The sequence below is a fragment of the Lonchura striata genome, chromosome 13 (assembly GCF_046129695.1).
Source record: "Lonchura striata isolate bLonStr1 chromosome 13, bLonStr1.mat, whole genome shotgun sequence".
NCBI classification, from domain to species: domain Eukaryota; kingdom Metazoa; phylum Chordata; class Aves; order Passeriformes; family Estrildidae; genus Lonchura; species Lonchura striata.
In genome coordinates, this window is record NC_134615.1 from 16,330,097 (window position 1) to 16,353,764 (window position 23,668).

Here is a 23,668-nt window from a genome sequence, read left to right on the forward strand (position 1 = left end):
CTTCCTTGAGAGGCTTCCTTGAAAGAAAAAATCCCATTTTGCCTTCAGCTTGGATTGTCCAGTGGCACTGCCAGATTTTGCAGTCAGAAGGTGGCAAAGCTTGATTTTCTTCTCTGCAATCAAAGCGTTCCCTGCTTTTTTGGAAGACAAGAGATGCTAATAGGAGGGTGGGATGGCCAATGTGTTGTATGTCAGCAGGGAGGCTTGAGCCCAGCTTGAGAATTTCAGTACTAAAATCCCTGAGTTTTAGGTGGAGTAGGCGAGATTGCTGTGCTATTTGTATTGGTATGATGAAAAATGCCCAGAGAGATGTGTTTTTTCTTCCTAGGGGCCTGAAAGGCAAACTATGAAATTCTGTTATTGCCTTAAAAATTGGCCAAGTTAAAGTTTTGTATTATGTCCTGTAGGCAGTTCAAACAGCCTGTGAGTTCTCCAGGCTGCTTGCTGTAAGCAGGTGCTCTGATGGGACTGAATTCCCCTTGCTGACTGCTGGTTTTAGTATAAGTGCAAGTCCTGTGCTGAGGTCTGTGTGCTTGATTTTTAACAAATGCTTTTCAGAAGCTTTATATTGTTCATGTATGTTAAACCCTGCCCGTACGATTGTCTTGAAAGCCATGTACTTGCCAAACCCAGTGGCATTTTCTAGGTTATTCCAAAAGAGGAATTTAAAGGTTATTTAAAACAAAAAATCAGACACTGTACTACTGAGAAATCTTTTTAAGCTTCTGTGCCAGTCCTCCCTTCTAGATGTTCCACAGTCAATGGCCTTTTAAACCTTTATATATAAAGCCTATATTCTAGCTTGTCAGATGTACTAAAAAGAAATTGAAGTTTTGTGTAATTCTTCTCACCGCAGTTTTAATTCTGAAAAATGAAATTCTGTTAGAGACCACTGCCTTGTCATTGAAGAATACTTTTCAGTATTACTGCTTGAAAATTTGTTCTTTGTGAGATGTAAGCTTTATTGCATAAGAAGGATCTTACATGCCTTCATTGAGTAGTCAGGGTTTTCTTTGGCAAACTGAAAGTCTGCAAGTCAGTTGATTTGACTTTTCTTACAAATAACTTACTCATTTATTTGTGTAATATAATAAACTTTTTCAAAGAGCAGAATGATCTGCATTGCCCCTGATAGGATTTGTTTCTCCTGATGTTTTTTGAAGTGTAGGGACATGTTAAATAAGGTATGGTTCCAAGTGTAGGCAAGTGAAAACTTTTGTATAAAGGGAGATGGGAAGAAGAGTTGTATTTGCACCCAGCACAGGCTGTTCAGCTTCCTGTGTGCTGCTGCTGTTGGTGCTGGCAGAAGGAGGCCTGGCATGCCGAGCTGTGCTGCTGCAGGAATGCTCCCTGGACTGGTTTGCCCTCGGTTCCGCGTGCCAGGCGAACACATCACCCGAGCCACCCATTTCCATGATGAGGCAGAAATCACGTGCTGGTGGTGTTCTCCATGGAGAGCCAAGACTGCAAAGCAATAGTTTTTGTTCTGCAAAAGGGATTTCAGACTCTTGGCATGAAGCCCAGTGACCTTTGTGCTCTGATCAGGTAGAGCTTCCAAGCAGTGACTCTCCAGCTTGAGTCTACCTTTGATGATGCACAGTGTTGCTTCTCAGCTTGGGGTTTTGATGCTCCCAACACTGTTGGATATGCAGGACTTGTTTTGGGATGCAGTTTTGTCACACTGGCAATCTGTAATTTAACAGATGAGATGTCAAGTGCCAAGTTTTGTGTTGTCATAGAAATTTATTAAGCTGGCAAGCTCTGCTGTTGTAGCTCACTGGAAAGCTGTTTCAGTATAAGCCAAATGTTAGGGTTAGTTTATTGCAGTTCTTTGTGTGTTGCTCATTCACGATTGCTTGTTTTGGTGTTCAGGGTTGAGGTAATACTGCCTGGATGTACTAGGGCAAAATGTAGCAGAGATGGTAAAAGTGTGTTTTTAATATTAATTTATGATGGGTGCTTTGAATGATTCTGAGCTCTCATTGTTGCTGTGTATCTAGTTCATTATTCATCTTATTTTCTTCTTTCTCATGGTGCTGAAAATCATTCTTCTGATTGAGCTGTGTGCTGTCTCTTGCAGACTGCGAAATGCAGAAACAAAAGTGGTCAGGTAGTGTAAAAGCAACTGAGGTTGTGTTGTGAAAACTTAATAGTACTTAATTTTCCTTGTGAACATAGTTACGTGACACTGCTACAGAACTTAAATCTAATTTAATACTGTTTTCCAGGTGCCATGTTTCAGAACGGACAAAGACAACTGAGAAAGAAGAGCTGAAGCAAGTAACACAAAAACAGATAAAGGCATATTGGGGGAAAAAAAATTGACCTGTCTCTGAGGTGACTAAAGGGGAATAATGGTGATTTTGCGCCGGGCTCGGCCGCCTGCTTCCGCCCCAACCAGCAATGAATCTTGACTCGCTCTCGCTGGCCTTGTCTCAAATCAGCTACCTGGTGGACAATTTAACCAAGAAAAACTACCGAGCCAGCCAGCAGGAAATACAGCATGTAAGTAAAGTGATATGGTGCTGCAAAATAAATTTTCTAAAGAGAACTGGAGTTCTCTTCTTGTTTGTATTTGTACTCTGTTGTGCCCTTTTATATATGTTGCTGTTTGCTGTTTTCTGTGGTGTTGGGAACTGCAGGGTGTGTCTGATACTCCTGCTGGTTCATCTGCCAAGTCATGGAACACAGCCCAGAGCTGAGACCAGTATTAACTTTGTAGCTGAATATCAGGATTAACTGCTGCTCCTGAAGGGTGGCATTGAAAGCTTTCCTAATTTCTCCAGGTTAAATCATTCCGCTTTTGGCCATTCAATAGAACACTGATTGGGAAGGGGAGGAAAACGTATACACTCGGTGTTCAAAGTTCAAAGCCTGAGTATGTTGTAATTTATCTGTGAATGCTCTCTCCTCCCCTGATGGAAGTTTTTTTTCCTTTTTCATTCAGTGACTCATGGGTTGGTTGTGAAGCCGAGCTGTCTTGGACCTGGGTTTTCAAAAGGCAGGCAGAGTAACTGCATGTTGAGACCCAAATATCTATGATTTGGGCAAGAATTCTGTTTTAACTGACCTTTTTAAAAATAGCTCTGACTCGCAGGGTGGACTGAAAAGCATTATCTGCAGAGGAGTGCTTAGCAGGAAGTGAACGCTACTGAGCTAGTTTTAGAAACTGGTTTAGTTCAGTTCCCAGCAGACAGCTGGGCCACTTAATGTTGAGGGTTTTTTCCTGCAGCAGTGCAATCCTGCAGCGATTTGAATCAGATTAGAAGGCAGAGGGCTTAAGCAGTGAATTTCTGTAAGATTTGATGTCTTCAAAAGTTCATTCATTGGTTATCTTGAAGTGAGAGTGATTTCAGCAGCATTGGCTTTTTAAGTGTAAGATGGAATGGGTCTCTCGTAGCTTTTGTAAGTTTGTCATGTTTTTGCAAGTTCAGTACTTCAGGGCCTCGTTTGGGATCATGCTGTCCTTTTGATCACTGTTAGTTTCAACAGATGGTTTTTGCAGCAAGGTGTGACTAAAGCATGACTTGATTTGGCAGAAGATATGGTTGATCTGCCTTTCAGTTGGAGCATAGCTCTCTAAAACAGGGACAGATTATTCCTTACCCTTCAGCCAGGCCTGTTAGCCTTACTGTGGTGAAAGGGGTGAGAGACTGGGACCTGGTCTGTGGAAATGGCTGGATTGTGTATGGTTATAAAGCAGATCTAGAATTTCAAGGCTAAATTCCTAAAATCTGAATCCTTTATCTTTTTTGGTTTTAAATTTTATTTCCCTGGTATTGCTTTACTTTTGTGGTTGCTGGTACAGTATTTCTTTAGTTGAAGAGAATATATGTGCTGTAACTCTGTCTCATGGTACACTTCTTGGGGAAAATTTTTGGCATGATTCACTCAATTTTGCAGAGTTTCCATCTAAGCATGTAGAGTTGTGGAATTTCATGCTTGGAGTTGTCCTTGCCTCAACTGAGCAAAATGACACATTTAAATATGTCACTCGAGTGTAACAGTGGCAAAGCCTGAGGGACTAATTTCTGTTTAAATATGTTATCAGTCATTTAATATAGCTAATGCTTAAAGAAATAGAATAGATGTTTAAAAAAACTCAGAAATATCTTATACATTTGTCAGACACAAATTCTAAACAATGACTTCCACTGAAGTGAGTTTTTGTGGTCTCCTTAAGTGTTAAGAGAACCTGGTTGGAGAGGCAGAGAGGGCTTTGTGGATGAGTCTATCTAGAAAAGCAAAAGTTTCTGAATCTAGAAAAACAAAGTTATTTTTTGTCTAATCCTGTATTTGCCCAGACACGTTACCTGATAAATCCAAATACATGTGGCTCAAGCTTTATCCTAAATCACAGACTGGTTGAGATTGGAAGGGACCTGTGGAGGCCATGTGCTCCAACCTCCTGCTCAGTCACTTAGAGTGGGTTGCCTAGGAATATATCTGAGTAGTTTTTGGGTACCAGCATGAATGGAGACTCTACAACTTTTCTGGGCAGCCCCTGTCAGTGCTTGGTGACCCCTGCAGTAAAAAAATTAGTATTTTTGATCTGATTTTATGACTGGATGCACTGTCATATAAATATGTATCAAGGCTGCCAATACAAAGGTTTCTTTCAACTCCTTCTTGGGGAAAATTGGCAATTCTCATTACCCATTTCCAGGAAGAGCTTTTTTAGGAATGTAGTTAGAATTGAAATATGATGCACTGCACTTCTAGCCTTCTTTTCCCTTCCTTCCTGTATGTTAAATTTTCAAATTATTGTCTTTTGGAAGATACCTCAGTGCAAGGAAGCAATCTACTTCTGATGCAGCCAATTTATGTGGATGGCTTTAGTATGTACAGTTTTCTTTGGCATCTGATTACTTCAATGAATTCGCCTTGGTCATAGCACCAGGCAGATCCTTAGGAAATTGATCCAGCTTTATGTCAGTCTTGTTACCACATCCAAATCTTTGTATTTGATTTAGATTGCCTCAACAAACTGCCTGTTTTCTGAAGCCTGAGCTAGGTAGTAGAATTTGCTGTCAAGTCAGGTTTGCTGCCTTTTGCACCACTCTGAGCATCTTCTTGATCCTGGGGTATGGCTGCCTTCAAAGGCCCAGCTGTCACCACAGCTGGGCTGTTTACTCTGGACTGACATACCACAGGCATGTATATAATAGCCTCTGGTCAAGAAGCAGAGCTAGATTCGACTTGGAAGTTTCTTTCCAGCAGAATAAAACTTGTCAGCCTCTGGAATCAGCAGGCTCTGAGGGAAAGGGAAGCATAGTGTCAGATAACAGTAGAAAAATTGAGATGAAAACAGTCAAACATCAGAGCCCGAGCAGACAGAGCCTAAAGCAAACCTGTTTGTCTCTTTGCACAAAGAAGCTACTGGCAAACAAGGACATTCATGATAGGTGAAGCAGTGGGCTTGGTGTAGGCAGTCAGACCAGAGGCAGAGCTGCAGGTTTTTGCTGGCATATTTGTCTCTCTCCTGCAGCTAGAAAAGGGGAAACAGCGGGAAAAATGTTGCTAGTAGACAAAGGTTGGATTTGTTATTACCTGCTACTGTTTGGCCAAAGAGGCAAGCTGCTGTTGATTGGCTTCACGTTTTTGACAGTAACAAATAATGCTGTCCACTTGGTTGGAGTGTAAAGAAAGGAGCAAGTTCTGAAACAGTCTGGAGCTATTTCAGACAGCAAGCTGATGAGCTGGTCTGTAGCCAAGAGTTAAGGTAAATGGTAGGGGATGCAAACAAAAATGTAATATTGTTAAGATGTAGTAATGAGTGATAGGTGTTACAAGTCAGCAAATGCAGGTCCCTATTGCACAGGTGCTGTCCCAAGGCTGTGTTCTTGCAGTTAGGCACTGCAGCTGTGGGAAAAAATGGGGAAAAGTGAGGCCATGGACTGTGTGGGTTCTGGGCTGTTTTGGTGGCAGAATCCTGAGGGAGACTTGAAAACTCATTTTTACTTAGCTTTATAAGAATACGACCCCTGTAGTGCACGGCTCCTGTGTCAGTAACTTGTGTCTAGATTCTCTTTGTTTATACTTCTTATTTGCAAATAGAGTTAATGATGTGGTTTCTAGGTTACTGATTAAAAGGAACATTTATAGCAGTTTTGTTGAAACTGTAGATTATTTAACTACTAGCAGTATTGCTGTATCCATAGTACTAGAGCCAGATCTTGCTCTGTAATGACTATTTGATACCAAGCTGGTTTTTTGATACTTTTTTCCCCAGATTGTGAATAGGCACGGTCCCGAGGCAGACAGGCATTTACTACGCTGTCTATTCTCGCACGTGGATTTCAGTGGCGATGGTAAAAGCAGTGGCAAAGATTTTCATCAGGTACAGTTTGCACCACCACATGTGTTTATTAATTTTGATTATTAAAAATCTGGGGTGGGATTTTATCCAGGTCAAGCACAAAGGCGGGTTAGAAGCAGTAGCTTCATTTCTGCCAATCCTCAAAAGGATACCTGACTTACAGTCTCTTGATCTGGAAAAAAACAGGTTGCATCAGTACAAATGCTACTTTTACCAGATGCAGTGCTCTAGTTTGAAAGCATTTCTCTGTATTTTGAATTTGTCCGATTCCATTAACTGACATTTCTGGTGCTGACTGTCTATTGGCAGGAGTGTTTTCATGTTTAAGCAATTTTGCCTCAGACTTCTTAGCTCCTAACCATGAATCAAATACTCTTGGGCTGTCTATTGCAATGTATGAGGCTGTTTACAGAAAGTATTGCACATATGATGGACAATGTTTCATCACTTTGTCAGTCTTCAAAGCAAACCTGAAGAAAGCTTGAATGAAAAGAAGTTGGTTGATATTAGAGAGAATTTGGGCACTTCTTATATAAGTACTTTATCTTTTAGTTTTCCTGTACACAGTGCACACACAGTAGTTTATTGTCCTGTTATAAAACTGCGAGTCTTCAAGTTATCTTGTTCTTTTCAGACTCAATTTTTGATCCAGGAGTGTGCGTCGCTGATTACAAAACCAAACTTTATCTCGACGCTGTCATACGCCATTGACAATCCCTTGCACTATCAAAAGGTTTGTATGCTTCTTGAAGGGGATTCCAGTGTCAGAAACTGCACTGAATTGGTCTCTAGGAAAGCAGCTAGTTTTCCCTTGTAGTAAATTTTTCAAAAACTGATCTTGCCTGGTTGGTGTGGGTTTTTTTTTTTCTTTTGTTAAACTAAGCAAGTTAGTCAATCACTCAGAATGACTGCAAACTTAATTGATGCTTCATCTAATGTTGGTACTTCATGGGTTATGACACCAGAACCAAAAAAATTATCACTATTTCTGTTTCTTTCAATATGAAAGCCATGATAGTGGTTAAATAATGGAATATATGGAAGAAGCTTTTAGATTAAATGTATCCAAAAGTAGTTGGAAAGTTTTTTAGCCATAGAAGCTTTGTGTTAACCTGCAGCAGAATAGTTACTAATATTCCAAGATTTCAAATAGACTCTAAATAGTCTGACACATTGCAAATGAGATTAATCCCAAAACAACTTCCATGTTATTCTTCTTTCTTGTTTCAGAGTCTAAAGCCTTCACCCCATTTATTTGCCCAATTGAGTAAAGTCATCAAATTAAGTAAAGTTCAAGAGGTAAGTGAATGCTTATTTCAAAAATATTTTAATTGTTGTTTTTTTTTACTTCACAAGTTAGAAAGGATAAGGTCCCCTTACTATGATGTTCATTTTTGCTTATAGGTGATTTTTGGTCTGGCTTTACTGAACTCTTTCAGCTCAGATCTGCGAGGTTTTGGTAAGTTTCTAAAAGTACTGCAGCAGGGACAGCCTTTTTCAGCAGTATGTTTTCTAGATGACCTGACCTTGCAATTAGTGTTGCCACTGGGAGGGGCAGTAGATAACACAGTCATCTTGTGTGAAGTTGAAGGACCTTTTAATGAATGACTTGCTTGATGATGAATCAAACTGGGTTATTGTGATATCTTAAAGTGTAGTTGTCCATTAATATTTGAGTTCTCAGGTATGAGATTTCTGTTTAAATCTGAACTGTTGTGGCCTGTGGTAAACAAACTCAAATTATGAGAATGGTACCTAGCTAAACAAATGTCATATTAAAACAGAATCCCAAGTTTTCACTTTAACCTCTTCTGTTTCCAAAAGCTGCCCAGTTCATCAAACAGAAACTCCCGGATCTTTTGCGCTCTTACATTGACGCAGACGTCAGTGGAAATCAAGAAGGTGGCTTCCAAGATATTGCAATAGAAGTCCTGCACCTTCTCCTCTCCCATCTCCTCTTTGGGCAGAAGGGAGCCTTTGGGGTAGGACAGGAGCAGATTGACGCTTTCCTCAAAACATTACGTAGAGGTAAGTGGTGCTGTTCAGGAAGCCTGACCAGATGCCGACTTTGAGATGAATTTTCATGACTTGCTGTCAGTGCAGAGTTCTGAAATGGTGGGGAGCTTGCTGACTTAGAACACAGTAAATTTTTTGTAGTTCTAAACTGACAGAAAAGTACCATTGTTGTGCTTGCTTTCAATGGGCAGTAACATGATCTCATGTTCTTGAGAAGTTTTGATAAATAAACATTGAGTAAGGGATATTCAAGTCTGTGTTTGCTTGTATGGCATGGTATTTGTGGATTTAACTAAAGCATCTCAGTGCACTGTAGTTGAAAACCCCCTTACAGAGTAAGGAACTAAGTTTCAAACAGGTGCATTTTAAGCATTGCTTTGTTATACTAGATGTAGATGAGGAAATACTAGCACAGTGAGGGAGGTACTTCTGACTTTAACTTTGGTTCATTTCCTGAAAGCTACCATTGTTGTCTATTCCATTCCAAAACTAGTGTTTGCTGTAAACCTATCACACCAGGGAGGATTTGGACTCAAGATGATAATTGAACTTAACCCATTCCTTCATTCTGTGCAGACCTAGAGGAAGCTACTGTTTGTACAAGAACAAAATATTTGTTCTAATTTTTTAAATATAACTTCTTGGTTCATATGTATTTTAATAAAGATTTGTGTATTAGCTTGTGTAATTCCTGACACTTTGCTTTGGAATATTGGGCACTCTTCTTGGAACTGCCCTGGAGTTGTTACATGTCAAAGGTGCCTGTCTCAGGAAGGCCCACCCACAAGGTATCTCTCCACTGTGAGCAGAACTCTGATCCACAGATATAATCCTCTCATTACTTGTCTCTCTCAAACTCTGCCTGCCAGGAAGGGCAAAATTAGTATTTACTCTTTCTGTGCCCAAGTGCCTGGCTTAGTTTTGCCGTATTTCTTAGACTCAGGAGCAGATCCTTTGTTTCCTGATATTTCCTGAGTTAGAGGAATGCCTTTTGCTGGACTGCTGTGTTGTTCCCTGCCCTGTGCTTTTTTTGGATAACTGTTGTTAGTGACAGTCTAGTTCTAAACTTACACTGGCACAGCTGCTGGACTTTTGGGCAGCTGCAAGCTGCTGTGAACCTGCATGAGCCTAGTTTAGTCTACATTCTTCTTCTCTAGGAATATCCCAGTGCCATTAAAGAACTGAGAATGGGGTGGAGGGATGCTGCATCAGTGCTCTCTTGATTTCTGCACCAGTAGGCCAATTCTAGCACAGCAGTGGAATAATTTTGAATACTCTTTCACATGCAATTGGTGTTTGGGATGTTTTGACACACTGTTATTCTTGCCTTTAGATTTTCCCCAGGAGCGTTGCCCTGTGGTGCTTGCACCACTTCTATACCCTGAAAAACGGGACATTCTAATGGACAGGATCCTGCCTGATTCTGGAGGGATAGCCAAAACCATGATGGAGAGTTCTCTGGCAGATTTCATGCAAGAAGTTGGCTATGGCTTTTGTGCAAGGTTTGTAGGAAAATGTACTTTTCAAGTATGTGACTTTGGGTGGTGGTGATTTCTTTCTTGTTTCTTGATGTAAAAGGTAAATAACACTTCAACTACTAAAATAAGTAGACTCTTATCAAGTGTTATGAGGTTGTTTATTTGAATTCTGGTTGTATTTTGCTTTCTTCTGATGTGTATTACGTGCCTGTAAACACTGTGTAGAATTTTGTCATGGTAAGAAGTGCTACATAAAAGGATTCACATTGCTTGTGAAGGTTTCATAAGAATTTGACCATCACCCTTTCATAAGTGAAAATGAAAGTGCCTGGGTAGACATAAATTCCAGCTAAAGCCCACTAGAGTGTTGGAAGAACTTTGCTCTTGCAAAACTTAGCCCTCAGAATGAAGCTAACCCGCTTCTTTTGTAAGAAGCATAAGGTAGAATTAAATTCTGTATTTCAAGAGAAAGACTATTGATTACTTTGGGGAGGTGATGAAATCTTGAAGGTATTAACATGAGTTTCTGTTTAAACCAAGAAGTAAAAACACCATGTGTTGGAAGATACTGAATTATTTCCTTTGTTAACACATGCCTGTTAATAAAACAGTTTATATACTCATGCTATATAAATATTCCTGGCCTAGTTATGAAATATACACAAAATAGAAAAAAAATTGCAAAAAAAGCCTTCAGTTCTGAAGTTGAAACTCAGTCATCTGCTCTTTGTTTTCTCTCTTGTCTCCTGGGAGGTTTTTGCTGGTGCCCTCTGCTCAGGGGTGCCATGGTTTGTATCAAGCTGAAGGAGAAATAGTCACAACTTGGCTTTGAAGAGTGCATGTCAGCATTTTGAAATGTACATTCTAGGTAGTAGAAAACTTGAGTCTCTGAAGCTCTGTATCCCAGATCAGTAGTGGAAGTGCTTTTAACCAAGAAGTGCTAAACCCATCCTGTGCTTTCGCTTTGACAGAGCATAGTCTGTGAAACATCTCTGTGACATCACTTCAGTACACCTGGTTTTGAACTGAAACGTGGCATAGTATATTTCATGGAAATAATTGCACAGATTGTCTACTGAAGTTTTTTTCTTGATTGTCCTGGAATATTTTTATGTTGGATCATTTGACTAATTTGTGCTGCAGTGAAACTTGCTTTCCTGTAAGATCTCTCTGTTTTGTTGGATCTTAGTGTCGAAGAATGTCGCAACATAATCATGCAATTTGGTGTTCGGGAAGTCACAGCTGCCCAGGTTGCCAGGGTTTTGGGGATGATGGCTCGAACTCATTCAGGATTGACAGACGGTATTCCATTACAAGTGAGTGGCCTATTGTCCTGGGGATTATATTTCAGCAGAAGGAGTTAAAATTCTAGCTTCTAGGAATTTAACAATTGCTTGTATCATTCAATACTTGTACTTCTGACTGTTCTGCTGTAAATATCTGTTATGTTTTCAGGAATGAAAGATTCTCAGTGTGTTAAACTGATGTCATTACTAGTCTGAACTTCTGTTTATACCTTTCTAGTGCAGGGGGTTCTGTAGCCAGTGGGTGTTGAGACTGCTTTATTTTTTACTAGTGTTTGATTCAGTGTATTTGATTTGCAGTCTATTTCGGCTCCTGGCAGTGGGATTTGGAGTGATGGCAAAGATAAGAGTGATGGAAGCCAAGCCCATACCTGGAATGTGGAGGTGTTGATTGATGTTCTTAAAGAGCTGGTAAGTCTTGTAAGCATCTTGGTCTTTCATATGGATAAAGCAGGGCATATCTCAGTATGTTTATAAACCTTTTTAAGCTCCCCAACAGCCTGAATATCTTTGAATCTCTAACTTAACTGTATTTAAATGCTGGGATTTTTTTTCCCACATGAACAAGGAAATTACGAGGAATTCTGGGAAATGGAAACTACTTGAATGAGTAACTTGGGTGCACTTTGAGATTCATTCCACACTGCTCCCATGTATTTCAGCATGTGTTTTCTGAGGATTTCTGGTTTTCAGTGTATTTCTGACAGTGGAAAGTTTTGTGCATCAGATGTTTTATTTTGGAAAACTTCTTACTGTAGACATTAGTGATGAAAATGAAAGTATTTTTGTAGCTAACTCATTCCAAAGCTCTTCTTTAGTGCTTCTTAGGTATGATAACACTATAGAAATGGAAAGTTTTCTCACTGCTTTATAAGCAGCGATTTTTGTAATGAACTCAGTTGAACATGAGTACCATTTCCTTTGCCGTAGACAGGATTTTTTCTGTATGTTCTCTATGCAGGGTTTTGTTTTTCTAAACCTTGGGCACCTATATCTGAAATGAGTGGTTTGTATTCTGTAATGGCCAGTTCCTTCAAAGCTCCCTCATCAATATTGTTTCACACTGTTCATGAAAATACATTGGGTGCTTTTCAAGGTCTTGGAGTTTACATTTTGCAAAAGGAGGAGCAAGTTCTGCTTGCCAGCAGATCAGACCCTTCTGCCTTTTATCAGAGGGTGTGGAAGCCTAGGAAAGGAGAAAGTTAATACGTTAAGAGAGGAGCTATATGTTTGGGGGTGTTTAAAGAATTGTTAATTAAATTTTTGGAAGGAGTGACAGCTATTGTTGTGCTGGGGAAGTGCAGTCTCATAGTAGTGAGATTAGTTAGGGGTAGTTTAAAACATTAAACATTAACTTGCATCAAATTCTCAGAACAATATAAACACATCTCTTATCAAAACAAAACCCTTGCATTCAGCTAAAAGTTGGGTGAATGTTAAGCTGGATACAATACTGATGAAGAGGGGTCCTTTCAAGACAGTACGAAGATGAAAGCTCACAATCCTTGCTTGTCTGGTTGCAGAACCCTACCCTGGACTTCAAAGTAGTAACGTATGAATTGGACCATCCAGGATTTCAGATTCGTGATAGCAAGGGGCTGCAGATTGTCGTTTTTGGCATCCAGAGAGGGCTGGGCATGGAAGTTTTTCCAGTTAATGCCATATACAGACCTTGGAAGCATGCAGAGGGCCAGGTATGTTTACCAACATTTTTGCTGTATCTGTCGAATATTTGCAAATTTCCTGAATTTCTTGAATGATAAAGGGAGATTAGTATTGTGAATGTTTAGGTAATCCTCATTTGAGACCTTAGCCTGTAAGGACAAGCCTCAGGTCTATTACAGAAGTACTATCTGTGATGACTGCATTGTGTGGGATATGGTCACTTGCTGTGCACTGTCACCCTACCTTTGGCCCCAGCAGAGTTCTGGTGTGTAGTGCAGCTGAGCATGGAACTGCTGCTGCATGGCAGTGCTCTAGAGTGCTTACCTGGTTACACAAAAAGACCACAGCTTCATGCAAACAAGTGTCCTCAACGTGTCTATACCCATCATTCTTGAATTCTAGAAGTGTGAAGTTCAGTCTTGCTTAAAACACACAGTGAAGCTTGGCTCATCCCTGCTGCTTAGTTGATTGGTATCATTCTCAAAATGTGGCACTTGATAAGTGGAAGGATTCTGAAATACCTAAACTAATTCTGTCATCTTTTTCTATTCCAGCTCTCCTTCATCCAACATTCCCTCATAAACCCTGACATCTTCTGTTTTGCTGACTACCCTTGCCATACTGTTGCCACAGACATCCTGAAAGCACCACCAGAGGATGACAATCGAGAAATTGCTACATGGTAATAAACCTGCTCTCAACAGTTTTTTGTACATAGAGTAAGATTAATTATCTGGTCTAAGGTGGTTTTATCTTCACGCAGCCAGATTTATTATAGCTGTGTACATACCAGTAGGTCAGCCTTTATTATTTGTGACATGTTTGGTGAAACTATTCACAGTATCAGAACTTCCTGTGTACTTCCATAATACCTTGGTTTTGTTGGAGTCTTCAGCTTGTTTGGAGAGTGTCTGCTGATGTGTTTTGGCCTATCCTGCAAGCTGAACGGTGGGGGAATAGAGGAGGTGGTTTGAAATTTAAATCTGTCTTTCCCAGGATGAGAGTAGAGAAACTTGATCTACTCGTATGAAAGAAGTCCTAAAATTTGATTAGTAAATGTATGTGGCTGTTAGTGAGTTACTGCATAAAGCTGACTGGTGTGACTTTGAGCTGACCTTTACACCCCTTTTTTGATATATCCATGTAGCTTATTTCAGTACAGATACTTGCTTCTTTTTCTATTTTATGGCCCAGAATAGGGACTTGAAGGATGAGGAATACAAGTAAATGAGCAATGATCACTTGTCTATAAAGCAGGCAAAACAAGTAGTCTCTTCACTAACTTTCATGAGTGGGGACTTTGAGATGTTTTTAAAAGTGCATTCCTGGAAGTATTTACACTTTAAAAAGTGTATTTTCTGGAAGTATGTTTCAAGTTCAATTATCTTAAGTGACCCAGCTTGAGCTGAATTTCTTCTACATCATCTTTCAGTTCCCTCTCCTCCCTAACATAATTAGGAGCTCCTAAGATCTTGAGTTATTTTTTATGGTTTCTTGCAGGCTTAATTGTGCATGATAAGAGCTGCAGTGTCAGGTTGTTTGCAGTGGGTGTTGCTTTATATGTCCTTACAGTTGCTGCCATAAAATACTTATCCAGGATCCTGTAAACTTGCTGCTTGGTAACTCTGTGGGAGTTGTCTATTTGTTTTTTCTTCTCTTTTGTTAGGAAGAGCCTGGATTTGATTGAGTCTCTGTTACGATTGGCAGAAGTGGGGCAGTATGAACAGGTTAAACAGCTCTTCAGTTTTCCGATCAAGCATTGCCCAGATATGCTGGTATTGGCCTTATTGCAGATCAACACGTCCTGGCACACCTTGCGCCATGAACTCATCTCCACGCTCATGCCAATTTTCCTTGGCAACCATCCCAACTCAGCCATCATTTTGCACTATGCATGGCATGGACAGGTAAGTATTTTTACTATAGTTTCTTCCTGTAACTTGAAAGCTTGTTAAATGGATTGAACAGTTCTGACAGTGTTTGTATTGGTTTATGAACTGGTCAGTTTAAAACCTGAGAGGTGAATGATCCATGTTTTATGCAAAGTATTGGGATATCTCTTCCCTGACTTGAAACAAACTGTGAGGGTTTGGTTTTCAGTAATATTCACTGAGAAAATATTCCTGGAAAAGTACAGAGACCCAAGTTAAGTTGGACTTTTTAAACCTTTAGCTTTAAACAAAGTTGACCACCGTTTTATTTTAAGAAAAAGGAAAAAAAATGCAAGACCAAACAACCCACAAGAAACCCCCAAACCCCTGAAAACAGCATCACCTACCCTGCCCCTTGAACTCTCAACCTCACACATTTAAAATATAAAAACATGAAGTTGTAAGAGGTGAGAAGACTTAAACAAAAATAATCTCCTTTTTACTTGCTAAAAAGACAAAAGCTATTCTAGACACAAAGAAACTACCTGCCCTGGAAGTTTTCAGAGTCTGGGTGTTTTCTGAAAACTTGGGAATTGCTCCTGAGCTTTTTGAAGGAGAGCTTCCATGTAGAGATATAGTAGCTGTGTGTGCAAATCCCATCCTTCTGATGGATGTGTTGTTTGGTGTGGCCTTCATCATTGTGTGCACTAGTAGTTAAACAAAGAGAAGTCATATGAAATTAAAACTGGGGGAAATCTCTGGGATTGGAAGGAATCTGCATTAGCAACCATGTCTCCTTGTTCATCTAGAGTAGAGTTAATGGCAAGAAGCTTGACCTCTAAGGTCATGCTATGAATGTTTTATATTTTCTTGATGGAAGTCTTTAAATGGAAGGATGAGGGGTAGAATAGACGTGAAGTTCTTTTTGCATGAAGTCTTGAAATGGCAAAAGAAGCAATTTTTCCATAGGGTAGGTCTGAGATTAGGGCACTGAATGATGATTGCCATGGGATGTGGTGCCTTCCCATAACACTTCCTTTTAACAAAACCCTTGCTGCCATAAAAATATTACTTGTGTTGTATTTTGAAATTGCCCCTTTATGAGCAATGATCTAGATACTCTGTTTTCCTTTTTAAGGTGTGGTACTGAATTTTCACTTCAGGACATATCAAGCATAACATTTTGTAAATACTTGTGTAGTCTGAAAATTATTTGCTATTGATAAAGGAATTGGTCCTGGACAGTGGTAGGAAAGAGGTGGGGATGTATGTTTCTACCATTTGCAGTTAGCTACATCATTTACTTGTAGCTCCTGGGTAGTTTATTTTTGCATAGAAAGAGGTCAAATCAGAAGCAAGTTCCGAAGCTAAAGAGTAAATATATTCATATGTTAAGCTTTTTAGTTGTGAAATACCCTGTTGAATGTTCACATAATTGATCCTGTTAGTAGAATCATGAAGTACAATCCTAATTTGATTCTCCTCAGGGTCAGTCTCCTTCAATTCGTCAGCTTATCATGCATGCCATGGCAGAATGGTACATGAGAGGGGAGCAGTATGATCAGGCAAAATTATCACGTATTCTTGATGTGGCACAAGACTTGAAGGTGAGTTTTGCAAAATACTGCCATTATTTTTTGTCTGGTGCCTCATGCAGACTTGCTTATCTTTTAACAAAAGCTAAGCTTAATTTAGACTAATTTTGTAAGGATTACATTGTTTAGGCATGTCTCAATTTGTGGCTTCTGACTCTCATCTTAAAAAAAAGCCTATGTTCATATGACTTAAAGTACTCTTCACCTGAGTTGTGGTGTCTGATTGCAGATGCTTCCAGCCAGTCCTGTTGTGAGCACAAGACATTGTACTTGGTATTTGCAGTGGGGTTGGTTATTGTGGCTTTGCTGACAAGTACTTTGGGAAGCAGCACAACAGAACTGCTTGCTGTGTGAATGTGGTGTGAATCCAGGAAGAGCTTTGACTGTTTTACTTACTGATTACTGAAATGACAATGTAGAAAATATCAGATGTTTGTATGAAGGTGGCACTGCTCAACATAATGGAGTGGGGATTTCTTGAGAATGCTACTAGTTCTTAGATTTTATACATTGGCAAAAGACTGGAAGTTGTGACTGACTTCTTTGAAGCTTTTATTGCTTCCTAAAGTTTGGTGCAAAGTAAATGGGTTTCTCAAAGTGTAAGAGCACCAGCTGCTGCTTGAAGTCAGTTTTGTTGTAGCAATTACAGTGTTCAGATATGACCTCTTTGGAGCAGATACGTTCTGAGTATCTCTGAAGTGGTTGAGGTGTTTGCAGGAAAATGCTACATTCTTCTGCTTAACTTTGTAGCAGTATCACTTTGGTAGCTCTTGTCCACTTGCTGGTGGTTTTCCATATCACAGAGGAATTTAAAACTGTCAGCACAAGGTCACTTCAAAGAAGGTGAAGTCATGATTTCAAATCAGAGCTCTTGCTTATTTGTCTCACAAGCGAGCAATAAGTGAAGTTGATAGTACCAATCTTCGTTGACAAAGAAAGCATAGCAGCATGTCATAATAAGACCTCTTTACTAAAACATGTATGGGAACTAGAAAGAAAAGAAAGGAGAAAGGGTATCTGTGTGTCTTCACTAGTAGTCTTCTGATTTTCTTTCTTTAGGCCTTGTCAATGCTGCTAAATGGTACTCCATTTGCCTTTGTTATTGACCTTGCTGCACTTGCCTCTCGACGGGAATACCTCAAACTTGACAAATGGCTCACAGATAAAATTCGGGAGCATGGGGTAAAGCAGGATTTTTCTCTTTATTTTTGTACTCTTGTCAGTGACTAACTTAAGTCACTTTAACAATTTTCTAAGTAGCTTTAAAGTTGTCAAAAGTGTCCATGGTCTGATAGTTCAACTTTTTCACTGAACTATAGTAGCTTAGTGCAATTCTTTCCCTGGTGCAATTGCCAAGTTTGAAATAGTGTCTTTGATGTGGTTTGAGAGATTAAGATAACATTTTTTTCCTCAGGAACCTTTTATCCAGGCCTGTATGACTTTCTTAAAGAGAAGATGTCCATCTATCCTGGGTGGCCTTGCTCCAGAAAAGGATCAGCCCAAAAGTGCTCAGCTTCCTCCGGAAACCTTGGCAACTATGTTGGCCTGTCTGCAAGCTTGTGCTGGGTAAGAATGATATTGCTTATGCTGAAAGAGTAATCCATTTGCAGCTGGCTTTCTGACACATGGTCACAGCTGGTTTGGAATTTCGTGTGGAGGATGGGGCTAATGAGAGCATATAAACTTGCAGGGATAGGTGCAGTAGTACATTTAATTTTGTATTGAAACTTCTGTTGTAGGCTAGATCACAAGAGTTTGAGTATTGTCTTTATCAACAAACAGGTGAGCTGATCTTGGTGACTGGAGGCTGTCTGGTTAGTCAGATAATCAGCTGTTAATGACTATACAGATACAGGGCTGTAATTCAGACAAAGGAATCCAGGCCAGGCTACAGAATGGGACAGCATCTTGGAAAACTGTCTTATAATGGATTTTGTGATTGTATTAACCAAATATTTCTGTGTGGTAACTGCTTTGGCACAAAGCACTCATTCTGTCCTTATGTGTAGGAAAAAGTGGGGAGTGGTGATTGTAGTGTAATTGAGACTGAAACTAGATAAGTGTAACTTCCGTTGTCTTTGAGAGAGACTCAAAGTAGTCAAAGATGAAAAATATTGAACATCTTTTGCAGATCAGATTGTTTAGCTGAAGTCAAAAGAAAAGGGTTTAGATTTGAGAGCTGCTAGAGGCAGAGCTAGAATACAGGGCTGATGGAAACTGTGGTTGGACAGATCAGTCTTTAAATGCTGTGTACACACATAGTAAATGTGACTGAAAATTGTAAAACATCTGTGGTGTTGTTTCTTAATGCTGTCAGATCAAGGTGTGTTGAACTGCTGCAATATTTCAGTGGTAACGAGAGGCAGTGTACGTAGTGCAATGTGCAAGCCCAGAGTGACTGGAAGCTGGAGATGGATGGGGCATGTTTTGCTGCTGCATTTTGGCACCAGATGAGGCTGGCATGTCCAAGTGTGTGTTACATAATCTGGGGTTTTATAGTGTGTCCTTTGGCTTAGTCAGTGTGATCTTGAAAGAGATAAACATCTTTAAAGCAACTCAGGATGATTCATGGCTCTCATGTAGATAGTAGGAAATTGGATAGGGTTGGTCACAATGAATATTGGAACTGAAAGAGAAGGTGAGATACCTGTAAGACTTTAGGAGAAAAGACAAGACTTCCTGTTTTTCTGCTGAAACCTGTGCAGTTGTAGTTCAAAGGCTGTTTCTAAAATAAAATGATCTAGCACACGTTTTGGTCAGAAGAGATGGCTCTTAATTTTCAAGTCAAAGCGCATCTTTCGAGACTGTAATTCTCAAATGAACTTATATTCCTTATTTTGCATGCTGCAATGTCTGTGTTTTAGAGGTTTAATAGTTAACTGTAGATTTGAATTGCATCTAATGTCATTGTGTTCTGAATTTTAATGTGTTACCGAGTTTTATTTATTCCATTAATTTCAAACTCCACTAGTTCTCTACTGGCACAATTCTCACAGCCTTTGGTTTCTTTTTTTAGCTACTTTTATTCCCTTTTATACAAGAATGTGACCTACTTGCAGTCATTTTCCATTAGTTATTCTCTTTGAGCTTTAGAAAGAAAAAGCTTGGATTTCTTTCATGAAGCAATTGCTTTGATTAGCTTAGGTTTCAGTCACAAATGGAAGCAGGCATTGTAAAGACTAGAAGGTTAAAATCACAGTAAATATGAAATACATTTGGGAGGGTAGTTCACTAGCTGAAGCCTGCATCTCCTCAATCTGTTGATTTAAGAGCCTGCTCTTTAATTAGGCTGTAGTTAGTTCTTGTCTTGTTTTGTGACTGGGGAGACACTTTTTTTTAGCCACCAGGTCCGTGCATGTTCTGAGACTTATTTTTGGTGCAGCTTGTTTATCACTGGTGAACACTGCAGTTGTGGCATCATGTAACAGTGAGTCTTCAAAAAGAAATAAGTGTTCTTTCAATACTGAGTGTTTTAACAATGAAGTCAGGCTTGGTTGCAGGCACCACCGGCTGACCAACCATGTAATTTATTAACAAGGCGCTTGTGAGAAGTCCTTCCCTCATGGAGCTGCAGTGAGTTGAGAGGGGCAGCAGTGCCTTGTCCACATAGTCATGTCCTGCATGGTCCAAGTGTGTCAGTGTGGGGAATGGTCATTTCTTCTCAGTCCTTGTCTCAAGCAGGGAAGAGGCTTCTGTGTACCTATTCCTCAGGAATGAAAAGGCTTGTTCCCACTTTATAAGAAGGTGCTTGGGGGGAAAAAAGAGTAAGAGAAATTAATGTGTGATTTCACCAAGCTGGAACTTCCCTTACAGTGACAGTTTTGTTGCTCTAGACTCTGGTCCCTGGCTCTCAGCCCACCAACTTCATTTGCCTGAAATGCAGACTGGGGTTTTTTTGTAGGTTTTGGTTTTGTTGGGTGGGTGGGTTGGTTTGTTTGGGATTTAGGTTTTGGGGTTTTTTTTTAGAAAACCTGCAGTTCTGTGCTATCTAAAAATACTATTATGTTTGCAATTTGATACAGCAGTGTGTCTTGACATGATAAAAAAGTTAACCTTAAGTCTGCGTAGATGGTGGGACAAAACATTAGTGGTTCTCTCCAAAGCACAAATGGCCTAACCAGTCACCATAAATATCCAACTTGGAGATTTTAAGTCTGTCTTTGTCCTCATTCTGGGCTGCCATATTATCTATCTACAGCAATTTGGAATTAGTTTTGCAAAAGCATGTTGTAGTATTTAAGCATAAAGACTGCAAATTTAACCCCGAAAAAAGGAGGAGGGCAAAAGACTGAGGTTGGTAAGGACATGGGAACTGTAGACTCCTGTGACCCATTCCATGACTGACTGAAGTGCTGTATGGTCTTGAAATGCCTCCTACATCAGAAAAAATCCAGTAGTGCATTTCCACTGGTCATACATGCATTTAAGTGTTGAGATTTCTGAGACTGGCTCAGGTGAGGGCAAATACATACTGACTCTACCTTGTAGCAAGCTCAGACCTCTGTCTACAGGTCTGGTTGCACTTTCTGAAAAAGAAATCTCTTTGGGGTTTTTTGAAGGTAGATTTCTGATTGCATTTTCATACATTCCCCCCAGGACCATTTGTTTTGAAGTCTTTGAAACAAGGCTCTGGTGAGAGGATGTTAAAAGAGCATAGAGGAGCCAGCTTGTGAAACAGTTATTAACATGTCCATTGCCCTGTATAGAAACCTGGTCACCCATGATACCTCCCCAGATTCCCATCTATCATGGGTGGGATTTTCCCCACACTGCATTGTGGATCACTGGCTTTGGAGAACAGCTGGATGCCCTTAACTAATTCAGTGTGTCCCATTATAGGGTACCTGCCAAAGCTGAAGGCTAATCTTCAATTCTTCTGCCTTAATCACCAACATGGTTCCTTTGTTCTTTTCCCCTCATCCCAAGAGCTGAGCAGTAAAAGCTTTTGAAATTTGAATTGAAATAAGTAATCTTCAGACAATGTTAACAGAACAACAAAGCTGTATTAAGATAGTTGCACCATTACAGGAAGGAATCTGCAGCTTTAGCTGTCTTCACCAGAAGGGTATAAGTGAAGTTCAGGAAAGCATAAATAACTGGCTGCTTTTTTCCAAAAGGAAAATGTTAGTGTTCTGTTATTATGTCTGTGGTTAGGTAAGTCAGCAACAGAGCTGGCTTTCCTTCCAGTTTGCGAACCTGCCAGTCAGACATGGAACACTTTGGAAAGAGGTACTGGCTGCTCTGGGCTGTGCAATGACTTTGTGCCTAAGTTTGAGTTTTCTGATGTTTTTTTATTTTATTTTCCTTGAATAATTAAATTTCCTGTGTCTATTTGGGTTTAGTGCCAGTGTGTGAAGCACATCTTTCAGTCTGTAGACAGATGAGTTTTAGTGAAGCAGGTGGTGGTATTTACCTCTTCTTTTTTTGTCTGTGAGTACATAGCCCATGTATCTCATCTTTTAGAGAGACCTTGTGTGTAATGAGATTCAGAATGAGAATAACCATAAATGGTGAAGTTTGGTACAGGAATGAGCCTTGAGGGGCAGATATGAAGAAGGGATCACAGCATCACTATCTGTGCTTTAATTCCTGAGGCTAAGCTGTTATACTGTTATATAGCCCCTAACGTGGACAGCAGGATAGGTTCTTCAAGAATGTGTTGGAGTCATGTAGGTACATATCCCAGTAAGCCCTTACTTGCTGATGTTAACTGTAAAGGAGTATTTGAATCACCAAAACCAAAAGAATAGTCTATTAGAGATTGTTGTAGAACTACAGTTTAAACTTTTCTATTTAAATGTAGCTGTTTCTCTTGGAAAATTATCTAAGGCAAGCTTTTCTAATAACAAAATGTAGCTTTTGCTGGCTATGTTTTGCAGCTTCTTTTTGTGAAATATGGCCTGAATTTCTTGAGGAAAATCAAATAAGGGCCTTATTTTTGTGACTGTTACGTGGCTCACTGTCGTGCTTCTGCATCCCAGGAGTGTTTCTCCGGAGCTGTCAGAGACGATCCTCACCATGGTAGCAAACTGCAGTAATGTCATGAACAAGGCTCGACAGCCCCCACCTGGAGTCATGCCCAAAGGACGCCCGCCCAGCGCCAGCAGCTTGGATGCCATCTCTCCTGTGCAGGTAGAACAATCACATGCTGCATTTTCAGAAGATGGTGTTGATGTAGTGCTAGTTCTGCTGTACTAGTTGAGCTCTTTCTGCAGGACTAAGTCAAACATCATCTACACGTAGTTTTGTGCTTGCATGTCTTGATAGCTTGCTTGTAACTAGAGAATAATGTCTGAGGGATGTAGTTCAGAACTGTCTTTCACTTCACTGATGTCTGTAAGAAGTAACTGTGAAGTATTACCGGATGGGAGCACTGAGGAGGGACAGATATTTGGTTTACTTAAAATAACTGAGGCTTTCTTTTAAAGTGCTAAAATTTACTAGGACTTCTGAGAATTAAGCACTGCCTTTGAACCTGATGTGTCTTGTTTGTAGCTTCACGGGCCAAGCCACAGTGCTAGAGCATAAGGACTTGTTATAACTGGGGCTCTTCAGCTCTCAACTGAACTGCTCTTTTAAAAACAAGGTACATTTCAGTTAATCCCTGCCACTCATCATCCCTTCCTCCTCTGGGAGCAACACATTACAGACAGGTTTTGCTTCTAGCAGTTACATTCAATGGCAGATTTTTAACTGGTGAAAAGTATTTCATATTAAATAGTGACATTTCTGCATTTAAGAATGACTGAATTGTCAGTAGATTACATAAACTAAATGCAGATAGTGGTTTTAATTTGAATTGTTGCTTTATTAAAGTTGCTCATCAGTTGTACCAAATATCTTGGCAACCTGCTACAAATAACTCGTGAACAAACAGCAGCAATTTTTATTCTGTAGTCATGTTGTCTTTTGGGTAATACCATTTTGTGCTATTCCTAATCAGTTCCTTAACTTACTGCTTTGGCAGACTGTATTGTGCCTTCCCTCCTATCCATAAACCAGGTCTTAATGTTTTTTATTGTAGAATTCAAGCAGGTATTTATCTGTGAAAAGTTGGCATAGTAGGATCCTTCAGACAGTCAAAAATATTGTTAAGTTTGAAATGAAACAGCTTTGTAAGTCTTAAGGTGAGGTCTGAGATTGCAAACTGCAGAGCATAAACTACTCTAGTACAAAGATCTGTGAGTAGAAGTAAGTGCTGCTTATTGTAAGCATTTACTGTTGTGTTACGTTCAACTACAGACTGGAATAATCAGGCTTTCTGTAGAGCCTATGAGAGAACAGGATTTAATGTGATTAAAGAAGAAAAATAAGAGTGTCTTCTGTAGACAAACTAGTCTTTTGGGGTGATCTGGATGACTTCAGAATTTACAGTAACCATGCAGAAGAGCTTTACTCATAAATGTTTTGATATGTAGCC

The 23,668-nt window shown here is 39.8% G+C and overlaps 1 protein-coding gene and 1 non-coding gene across 5 annotated transcripts in view; both read left to right on the top strand.

Annotated features, from left to right (window-relative positions):
* The window catches only part of CNOT1 (CCR4-NOT transcription complex subunit 1), a 55,252-nt gene that overhangs the window by 3,488 nt on the left and 28,096 nt on the right, over positions 1-23,668 (top strand). For all 4 annotated transcript variants that reach the window (XM_021541112.2, XM_021541114.2, XM_021541113.2 and 1 more), the window contains exons 2-17: positions 2,229-2,505; positions 6,233-6,340; positions 6,954-7,052; positions 7,550-7,618; positions 7,724-7,778; positions 8,144-8,347; positions 9,669-9,837; positions 11,003-11,129; positions 11,418-11,528; positions 12,641-12,811; positions 13,337-13,464; positions 14,449-14,689; positions 16,141-16,260; positions 17,308-17,430; positions 17,663-17,814; positions 22,230-22,380. In XM_021541112.2, coding sequence (XP_021396787.1) covers positions 2,404-2,505; positions 6,233-6,340; positions 6,954-7,052; positions 7,550-7,618; positions 7,724-7,778; positions 8,144-8,347; positions 9,669-9,837; positions 11,003-11,129; positions 11,418-11,528; positions 12,641-12,811; positions 13,337-13,464; positions 14,449-14,689; positions 16,141-16,260; positions 17,308-17,430; positions 17,663-17,814; positions 22,230-22,380 — 2,130 coding nt within the window. In that variant the 5' untranslated portion in view covers positions 2,229-2,403. The remainder of the gene's footprint in view (positions 1-2,228; positions 2,506-6,232; positions 6,341-6,953; positions 7,053-7,549; positions 7,619-7,723; positions 7,779-8,143; positions 8,348-9,668; positions 9,838-11,002; positions 11,130-11,417; positions 11,529-12,640; positions 12,812-13,336; positions 13,465-14,448; positions 14,690-16,140; positions 16,261-17,307; positions 17,431-17,662; positions 17,815-22,229; positions 22,381-23,668) is intronic.
* On the top strand, positions 22,707-22,842 carry LOC116184069 (small nucleolar RNA SNORA50). Its single transcript, XR_004148798.1, has one exon. It is a non-coding gene; the product is annotated as a small nucleolar RNA SNORA50 (small nucleolar RNA).